The sequence below is a fragment of the Eucalyptus grandis genome, chromosome 10 (genome assembly GCF_016545825.1).
Source record: "Eucalyptus grandis isolate ANBG69807.140 chromosome 10, ASM1654582v1, whole genome shotgun sequence".
Lineage (NCBI taxonomy): Eukaryota > Viridiplantae > Streptophyta > Magnoliopsida > Myrtales > Myrtaceae > Eucalyptus > Eucalyptus grandis.
Genome location: NC_052621.1, coordinates 28,367,274 through 28,377,878, shown reverse-complemented (window position 1 = coordinate 28,377,878; position 10,605 = coordinate 28,367,274). Strand labels below are relative to the sequence as shown.

Genomic DNA, 10,605 nt, shown 5'->3' with positions numbered 1-10,605 from the left:
GTGTTAATGTAACGTCATGCTATTAATTGTGTCATTCCCTCTTGAATGGGGAAGCACACAATTACTATGCTGCCTCAAAGTGCATGAATTAAGGTATGCTTTGAACCAGTTCCCAGTTGTGCCTCGTTTTCATTAACGTGAAAATTGATTCTTCTTCTTCTTCTGGAAGTGAGTGTTTGTATGTGCAACGATGCTGAAACTATAATTTTGCTGAAGCACTTAACATAATTTAGAGTTATGGTGGATGGGCTTGAATGCTGATCATTGTCAATTATATGGGTCTTGCAGGAAGTCGTCAATCCTTCGTCTGAAGAGAAGAAACTGTTGTTTTTGACGGATATGGGGTACACAGTGGAAGAAGCTTCCATCGCCATAGAAAGATGTGATCTGTATTCTATTCTTCCGCTTTTGTAAGATTTTGGCATCTTGTCACATGCAAACAAAAAGAAAAATAAATTTCTAGTGGATCTGGGGGGGGATTTTATTACGAGATTGAGAAATTTGGATTCCTAATGACACATCTAAAATGCGAGCTTTTCTAATATTGTGCTCAGTGCATTGGTGCAGCTTAAACATGAACTTATTCTCTTATAATGCAAAGAAATGATGAGTTTGGACTTTTTGATTTCCTTTCCTTTCGTTTCAACTTGAGAGGGGAGTTCTCCAGAGGTTCAGTTTTCTTCTTGCTTTCACTTCTGTTCCTTCTTCACTCTTCTTATGATATGTTGTAATTTTTCTGCACTAGAAGAGTTATGGTTCATTAACAAACTCATATACAAGCTGTACTCATGGTACTTGTTCACTCTTTTTCCTCCTATGGCTAACGGGACAATTCACAGAATATTTCTCTCTAATGGCATCAAGATTGCACTTCATTTCTTTGTGATACTATCTAGTTCTGTATGTCTTCAAATTAGTGTTTTCAGCGTCTTCAGCTGAATCATGACAATCCATGGTAAGATTGAGAAGATAACCTCTTTCTTCCTCTCGATGTTGTAGGTCCTGACGCCTCAGTAGCCGAGCTGGCGGATTTCATATGTGCTGGTCAGATGTCAAAGGAAGCAGATGCCCTTCTAGGACCTGAAGAGGAGGTGATTTACCCTATTTAATTATATCCATGCTCGTTTTGGCTCTTATGGATGTGTTTTAAAGTGGTGTTTCTTTTCTTGGTCCGTTGCAGCCCAGACTGCTCAATAACTTTACAAAGCACAAGAAGAGGAAACATTCTAATTGTGATGCTTGGAGCAAGAAAAGAAGAGGCGAGAAAAAGCTCTTGCATGGAGATGAGGAGCCGATTCGTCTCCCAAATCCCATGGTCGGGTTTGGGGTACCCACGGAGTCGAGAACAATAGTTCACCGAACACTTCCAGAGGCGGCTATTGGACCTGCCTACTTTTACTATGAATACGTAGCACTTGTTCCCAAGGGAGTTTGGGACACCGTTTCTCGGTTCTTTTATGATGTGGAACCAGAATTTGTAGAGTCGAAGTACTTCTGTGCTACTGCAAGAAAAAGGGGCTATGTCCATAACCTGCCTATCAATAACAGGTTTCCTCTTCTTCCACTCCCTCCGCGCACGATTCATGAAGCATTGCCGTTGACGAAGAAGTGGCGGCCTTTATGGGACACAAGGACGAAGCTGAATTGCTTACAAACATGCATTGGCAGCGCAGAGCTTACAGAGAGGCTCTTGAACATCACGATGGCGAGTCAGAGCCTCCTCTGAGGATCCAAAAGTATGTCCATTATGAATGCCGCAAGTGGAACCTCGTGTGGGTGGGAAGAAACAAGCTGGCTCCGTTGGAGCCTGATGAAGTGGAAATGCTTTTGGGTTTCCCAAAAAATCACACCAGAGGAGGTGGGATTAGCAGAACCCATAGATACAAATCGCTGGGCAATTCCTTCCAGGTAGGTATATGGCTGCCTTTTGTTTGCTTGGAACCAAGAATACCCAGTTGCATCATACATTGCATCGTCATTCCATGTTGATCCAGTGCATTAATTCTTATGGAGGCATATTCTGGCATACTTTCAGGTTGATACTGTGGCTTATCATCTCTCCGTCCTGAAGGATTTGTTCCCTGCTGGAATGAACCTCCTCTCTCTCTTCTCAGGAATTGGTGGCGCAGAAGTTGCTCTTCGTCGGCTTGGAATCCCGCTAAAAAACGTGGTCTCCATGGAAATATCTGAAGTCAACAGAAATATCATGAGGAGTTGGTGGGAGCAAACGAACCAGAAGGGCAATTTGACCCACATAGCGGATGTTCAACAGTTGAATGGGGACAGGCTGGAGCAGCTTATGAACTCCTTTGGCGGGTTCAATCTCATCATTGGCGGAAGCCCATGCAACTATCTCGCCGGCAGTAACAGGCACAGCAGGGATGGGCTGGAAGGCAAGGAGTCCTCGCTTTTCTATGATTATTTTCGGATTTTGGATCTGGTCAAGTGCATCATGTCCAAAGGCCACTGATTGATGATGTAAAGCACCTGACTGAACAACGGTTGACCAATTTTTAGGCGGGTTTTAGTTCTTCTCTGGCTCAAAATTGAATCGCTGAAGGGGTGCCCAAAACATCTTTAACTGTTCATGTTTCTAATTCTATTCTCCTCTTCAATTTAATAAATCTCCTTGCAATTCCCATGGGGAGTTTTGTCTACACTAACCGCAGCGACAAATTGGAATGTGTCCAATTTATTCCAGCATTCCAGGTTGAATTGCTATGGAGGTTTGATCTGTACTTGGAATGTCTGTAGTAGGTACCATCGCCTTGTTGTACGCTCTTCGTGTATGTTTCTCTGAATTAGCACGGTTTAGTTGGGGAATTACGGCAACAGTGTCGACCTGGGGGTTGTTAATTGCGCTGGATTGGCACTTTCGTCAAAATTGATGATCCTCGAATCGAAAGAGATTGTTGATGACATATACTCGAGTTGAAAATCCGACGGGACCTAATCTGACTGTTCATTGAATTCAAAGGATCATAGGCTGAAATCCCAAAGACAATGTGCATTGACTGACTCTGGTTGGGACAGGGACACTAAAAAATGAGACTATCCTCACTTTTTATGGGTATTTGTTATGAACAACTGCTGAAGTTCTCAATTAGGATTTTTATTAGTTGTCAAATTCACTGAACTACTTACTTTTCCCTCTACATAGCACATCACGCCTCATGAGACCTTCAGTTTTGGCGTCATCCTCTTGGCATTTGAGTACAGGAAGACTCCGGCGAGAGCCAACGCAGTTCCTCCATCCACAAGTCGGTTGCGATGGATTATTCCTCCAGGTCGAATAAGAAGAGATCATCGTAAGCGATCTGCTTGTGGCCAAAAGCTAAACAATATAAAAGGGCCAATGAATTTGCTGATTCGAGGAATTTACCGAGGGAGTTGATGGGCGAAATCGGTGTTTGGAAGAAGACGACTGAAGAAATTATGACCACCACACGCTTCGCACAGTTTCCGACGGAGTGAGTGACTGGCGATACCATCTGTAGTATCCCATAAGAGACCTGCCGAATAGGGGGAACATGGAGACAACTCTGTCATATTAAAAAAAATCACGTTCGTGCGTCAACTCCAACTGGAGTTCACGTTGGTTCTTCATCACCTTCTGTCTTAACAGTGCATGAAAAGGGTCAAATTCAAACTTCGGATTGGGAAGGTGAACGTTATATACTAGGTCTCACTGTAGAATCTCAGGTCGTTGACCTTGCGGAGAACCTCATGCAAGATCAGACAGGTAAATTTTTAGCTTTGTCTTTAGATATGTACATGGAAATGAATCTCATAGTTAGGCTCTGGTTAGACGTTTATAAATCATGATGTAACATTTCTCACAAGAAATGGTGTAACTCCGACTTTCTCGGGCGACACTTAAGTTCTGAGGTTCCGGACCCCGGAGACCAGTGCCGCCCAATCAGGTGTGCTGCAGCTAATACTGAAGAAAAGCACACGATAGAGGATGAAATGAATAGCCTGAGTCTCACCTGCTGATAGCTGTGGAAGCAGAATCCAGCCAAAAGAGATCTCACGCACAGCTCTTTAATGTGCAAACCTTGACTTGCCTGACACGGAAACCGTAAACTACTAAATCCGAGGTGCTTTCTATATGTACTTCAGTGGGTTAGCTTCAGTTCTCTGAAATGTCATTTACTGCAGATTGCAGGTATGAAGGAGTGAACTTAAAACCCTCAACGAAAATAGCTGTGGGAGCCAGGAACATGAAAGACATTATCGTCATCACTGAGAAGGTGTTGATATTTTCCAATGTTTCCTGAAAGAAGTAACGGTTAGCCCCCATACCCATTGCCAATCAAAAGTTAAAATTGACTAGAAAAGCGGCACATCATGAACTACGCCATCTTGCTCTGATACAGTTCACAATGACTTGGGGGCCAAGCCCCCTAAGAATGTAATTGAATTGCAATAATTAGGGGCGAGTCTCTACTTATGGATCACTTCACAAATTTTTACCATCTTATGTGGATTGGGGGATTACAGAAGCTATGGTGATTATTGAAGCTGGTATTAGCTATAAATGGACATTACCTCTTTGTTGACCATGAATTTCTTGCTGAATACGTTACGCTATTGGTTTGTCAAATTGGAAGCCATTGCGCTGCCAAAGCCAATCCTGTTTCGAATGGAAATAGGGAGATCATTGTCGGAATTAGAACAAGTAAAGCTGGTTCAACTTTAACTCCATTTAACATTGATACACGAAAAGTGAACTTATACATAATCGACATATCAGTGTAACATCAGCTGCAGCTTTCCGTTTTGACACTGATTGCAGTCGAAAGCTTCACAGAGATACATCAAGAATTTTTGAATATGATGTTGAAACTAGAATTGCAGAAGAAGAGCTCACCAGTTAAATGAAGTCTCGGTGAAAGATGCGAGTGCCACTCCACATACAGTTGGCACCAGGGAGGAAACAACCCAGAATGATGACCTCTGGGGGCAATATTAGCCCAAATTGAATTCAAGCTAAATATCAGTAGATTTCATCATACAGTACATAGGTTGTGCTCCACATGACTCTTTCAGAAGTCATGAAACTCAGCATAGGAAGGACAGAAATTTCAAGAACTTCAGAACGAGAATACAGCAAATGTTTATCTGTCAAGCATCGCATTCTCTGTCACAAGAGTCATGCACATGAATTTGTATATCCTCATGTTTGAGGGACTGTGAATCGGGTCGTTTCGTCCCAGTTTCAGTGTGTCCTGAAATTCTAAAATCTGATCACAGCTAGGATCGATCCCGTGCTCAGTTGCTATCCTAGATTTGTTTTCTCCCTAAATTGCACAGACTCAGAATGCTCTTAATGGAAAAGGACAGGCTCCAGGAATGAGAAACAAATGCTGTGATGAAGTATCTATTACCCGGCACATAAAAGACCGATTTACCGACTGTCAGTGTCGAAGCATATACTGGTAATTTCTCTAAGGTAAGCTAAGAAAGGGGCCCTTACAGATAATGTTCCAAAAGCAAACTGCCAAATTGGAAAATTTGATGTGCTATTTGCTGTGCATCAGCTAAGTGACAAATGTAAAGAAAGTAATACCTCCCCAAGGAACAGAGAAGCAACAACAACTGTGAAGAAAGGCTCCATGGCTTTGATGGTGTGAGTGAAAGAAACAGCCACTCTCCCAATACTTATGTTGGTAAGGAGGTTCCCCATTGTGTGTGCCACAGCCAGTGGTAGAATTGCTGCAAGCTGAAAGTTTTTTAGAATGTTTTCGGTAAAGCGAAGATCATCAACTACCATCAACAGATGAACTGAAAACAGTTTGGCCTCTTTTCTTTACTCGTTTAGAAATTGTTACACAGCATTCACCGGAGATCGAGTGAGCTTGGGGACTGGATAGAGTCTAGATGCCCACATCAGGAGAATAATCACTGTCCCTCACCCAAACTCAAATGCTGTCACTGTTGCTGGGAAAGGGTGTACCTTCAGGACCTGTACAGTTACCAAATACAAGGAAAATTGTCAGCAGAAACTGGAAATCTGAATTAAAATGAAGTCTAAGGGTCAGTTTCTCCAAAGAAAAATTGGTTTTGGAAAATTGCTTTTTGACTTTCCAGTATTTGGATGACGACTAATCGAAGCACGGAAACCATTTTCTATAAATTGAAAACAAGAAGTTTAGATTGAAGGAAAATGCTTCCCTTTCTTTAAGAAGGAAATGACTTTTCCTAAACCGCCAAACAAATGAAAACTAATCATCTTCCTTCATTCATAAAATATTCCTTGAAACAAATATACTCCAAACTTGTTCTAGAAAATCGTTTGCATTATATTGTATGCGTATACATTTGCCTGTGAGAGGAATTTTAATGCACTAAATGAGGCTGGATTTTGCTTCAAAATTCTATATCACCATATTAATCGCTATCTTCATGATATCTGATAATTATTAAAAATTCTACTTTTCTATATTCAATATTCAGTTCACAAGAATTCAACTCATTATGGATGGCTTATAATGAACAGTTCATATCATAAAAAAAGATCCCAAAATTTACTTTATTTCTATGGGTGTACTTGCACAATTCTATTATTTTGGAGCAAGCATAGCTCCCAGGTTAGAAATAAAAAAATAAAGGGAGGAATTCTACTTTAGCATAACGCAGCCGGGGACCTTTGTGTTTTATTTTTTCCTTTTATTTTAGTTCATTTTTACCATTTGATTCCCGCTATTTATTCCAGCAATTCCGGTCTGCCTCTACCTCCTTTAGAGAAAAAGAGGGGGGGCGCGGGCGGAAGGGGGGCTGCCAACCCTAGTCAACAGATCTAAATGAAAGATTAGTATCATTGGGCAGTCCTTCTAGACCTAACTTCTTAACAAAAACTAAGATTAACGGCCTAGTCCTAGAACCGAAAACCGATGCCGACTAGGGTCTATTTGGGTGATCTCTATTATTGACTTTGTGAAGTTTTCAGGACGTTATCACTTTAACTTGTATTTATCACGGAATATTTGAGAAATTCCAAAATATTCATATATCAAATGCTTAAGCCTAAAGCTGAACGTTATTTTTCATAATCTTTCCAAAAATAAGTACTTTCTCTTATGAACTTAGAGAAAAATCGTGAATAATAAGTAGAAACTATAGATAGAGATAATATATACCCGACTGGTGTATTATATTCATCATTGCTGTGATTATTACCGCTATAATTATTCGACATTTTCTGGACCTTGTTTCTTAGTTTGCATCGAAAGCTTCTAAAAGGTAATAACATTACAGCAAGGAACCGGACAAACAGGTCGTAAGGTTCCAACCGCAAGTTTTGTGGTCAGTAACGGTCTGTCCGTCGCTCGTGCGAGCGACGAACTGCTATGGAGGCAATGTCCATGTCCGTAAAGCTTCGTAGTTCCAACCTATACAAGTAAAGTACTACGCCACCGTTCTGGAAAGCCGCCTTCACTGAACTGCATGGATTCATCTGCTCGTGAGGAAATCTCTAGTGCACCGACATGGAGCTGGGTTTTCGCTTTACTTTCAGGAAAATGTCAATCTTAATTACTTCCCTGAAAGCAATATTCAGAATACTGCGGATTTTCCTCTGTCTCTACACCAGAAAGAAGGAAGGGGGCGTTTTTACTGCAAAAACTGTCGTGACCTCTTGCTTCGGGCTCTTTCGTTGCTAGAAGGACTACAGTGAATGGCTGTGCGAGTTCTTGTTTTGATGGGCATGTCTCAGGTGGTATTTCTTCGGAATACAAGAGTGTTCATCTGTCGTGAATGGTACTAGGGTGTGAAAGGATGGGTTTGCAAGATCGATTTGCCACTTGCTAAGTGATGTGACTGTAGGACGTTGAATATACCCACTCCGCAAGCCGGTTTGAATATACATCTCGTCCATATTTGGCATACTCTGCGAAATATTCTCGTACACAGATCGTATTCATTATGCTAAACCAACCCAAAACCAGTGTTGCTGACACAATTCTTGAGAGAGAAAGAGAGAGAGAGACCTGCTTGTTGCAAATGTTGAAGTAGATGTTCAAAAGGTACCGAGCCACGGACATGACAACGACCCGCAGCGTCCTCGCGATGCCGCCCAGCTTCATGGGGCCGTCCTCCGCTATCCCGGGCGCCGAAGCAGTCCTGGCCTTGGTGCCATCTTCCTTCCATCTCAGAAAAAGAAGCGAAGATGAAGGAGAAGAAGAAGCAGCTGGAACCAGCGCATGGGGTCGCGAGGCAGAACGGAGCCGCGAAACCGTCCTCAAAGGCAGGAGGCCGGAGTTATGGACCCCGCGCTCAAGCGACTTCAGGGGCGATGCATCGCGAGTCGAAGGGGACCGAAGGATGTCTCCACTTCGAGGTTTCGGGAATGGCGTCATAGGAGACGGAGAATGGCGTCATAGGAGACGGAGCAAGCAGCGTGCTCTGCATTTTGAGAGAGAGATGGGTTCTGTTTCAACGTTGCATGTGTGTCATTTGTGAAAGGAAGCAAGAAAAGCCGAAGGAAACAGAGGAGCGAGACTGGAGAGAAGTAGTTTAGGGAATTTTTTTTTTTTTTTGTATTTCTTTAATCTTCTTGAATGCACAAGGCTCTATTCATATAGTATAAGATGTACACAAAAATGGCAACCATATATTCTAGAAATCAACCTTAATCAATTTCGATCTCAATCTAATCCCTAACTAATTTAGTGCACCATCATAATCAAAAAAAGATTTTCGAGCCTATCTTCCAACAATTTACACCCTGGAGGCAATTACTTCGCAGGGAAGATCCCGCTCAAATATGGCCGGTGGGAGTTCCACGAGCACGTGCCCGTCTCCGGCGATGAGCTCACGAGCACCATCCCACCCAGAGATCGCTGCAGACAGGGCCTTGATGTCTACCTAACAAAATTTGATCTCATATATATATATTGTATTCACAATTATGATTATTCCAAAGACAGTCATAATTGGTCGACCAGTGAATACAAAATTACAATGTGATTATCCAAATTCGATCTTCCTCTTTCCTTCAAATTCTCAATTTCAGTTCAACTTGATTTTCTAGAAATGTCCCATTAGATCGAATCAACTCATGACTATTGGCAACATCCTAAGATAGTAAACACTAAATAGAAATCTTGAGAATAAGTAAGAGTCATGAGGGCACTCAAATTGAGGAACTCTTTTCCTCAAGAGTCTCACACAGCATAAAAGTTGAGATCAAACTTTTGCCACTTTTATTGGTCATCTCATGCATACGTAGTATGAAATACGTATTACGGTATTAACTCCTTTCCCATGGAACGTATGTCTACACCTTCAATACCGTACAGATGATAGTTCATACATACCCAATGTCTAACTTGAGTTCACGTATCTACTCATTCACAAAATTCATCAAAACTCACATCTGGCATCATAGACAGATAAAGTAAAATATACGGGTTATTTTACTTTCAGACATAGTAAGTATTATGTCATCATCTTAAGACTCAGTTAAGACGACATACGTATTTTAAGCTTGAGCTCTCGATTATCACATAGATAATAAGCTTAAAAACAGTATCATATCTATTTATCACACAGTAAATAGAGGCGATTACCCTTGTGAGTGGGCCAATCTTATATCTGTCCGACATACTTTCTCAACTTAAAGTAATGCATTGAGCATTAAGATGCATCAAGATCAAACAAAGATTCATAGGCATTAAAAAAATAGTTCATAGATATGAACAACTCAGGGAAATTACAATCCAGTACATCAGACTCTACGCAATTCTAGAGATTTTACATGACCACAAAATACATCTCTAGGTATTGGCTTTGTCATAGGATTTGCTACCATTCTATGCGTAGATATGTACTGTAAGTTCACATCCTTTCGTGCAACCATATCTTTGACAAAGTTATACTTTGAATCTATATGTTTAGTCTTGCCATGATATTTTGGATATTTGGTATACGCTATAGCTGCTTGGCTATCACAGTTAACCAATAATGGATTTGCAGCTTTCTTAATAACACCTAAATGATCTAAAAATCTCTTAAGCCAAACTCCTTCTTGTACTGCTACTGATAATGCCACGAACTCAGTTTCCATCGTGGACAAGGCTATACACGTTTGCTTCTTACTATTCCATGATATGGTGCCATTGTTCAAGAAGAAAGAAAATCCAGAGGTAGATTTTCTTTCATTTAAATCTCCTCCCCAATCAACATCTGAATAGTCGTCAAGTCGCAGATCCTTTCCTTGGTAATTCAACTTGTAATCAGCAATTCCCTTCAAATACCTCAGTATTTTTTTAACGGCATTCCAATGTGCTTGACCTGGATTGGATTGGTATCTACTTACCATTCCAACTGCAAAACATATGTCAAGTCTTGTACACATCATAGCGTACATCAAGCTCCCAACAGCACTAGCATAAGGAACATGTTTCATTTGTTCCTTTTCTTATGAAGTCCTTGGACACAATCTATGGCTTAATCCTTCACCTTTTGCAATAGGAGTGTCTATGGGTTTACATTCTTGCATACGAAATCGTTCAAGAATCTTATTTATATATATATTTCTTGCGAAAGAAATAACGATCTCTTCGAACGATCTCTTGAAATCTTAACTCCAATAATGTATAT

At 41.0% G+C, this 10,605-nt stretch overlaps 2 protein-coding genes across 2 annotated transcripts; one reads left to right on the top strand and one right to left on the bottom strand.

Moving 5' to 3' along the window:
• Positions 1-273: 273 nt before the first annotated feature.
• On the top strand, positions 274-2,643 carry LOC104422601 (DNA (cytosine-5)-methyltransferase DRM2-like; the record flags this gene model as incomplete). The annotated part of the gene is given in 5 exon segments (XM_039302961.1): positions 274-411; positions 966-1,091; positions 1,181-1,676; positions 1,679-1,908; positions 2,036-2,643. Coding segments are annotated over 5 exon segments (1,425 nt in total), but the record flags the coding sequence as incomplete, so codon positions are not given.
• A 501-nt stretch (positions 2,644-3,144) lies between these two features.
• LOC104423897 (phosphoenolpyruvate/phosphate translocator 2, chloroplastic) lies at positions 3,145-8,360 on the bottom strand. Its single transcript, XM_018863628.2, is given in 9 exon segments — positions 3,145-3,248; positions 3,383-3,512; positions 3,990-4,067; positions 4,157-4,276; positions 4,552-4,636; positions 4,874-4,959; positions 5,573-5,725; positions 5,846-5,968; positions 7,992-8,360. Coding segments are annotated over 9 exon segments (1,221 nt in total). The 3' UTR covers positions 3,145-3,171.
• Between the last annotated feature and the right edge of the window lie 2,245 nt (positions 8,361-10,605).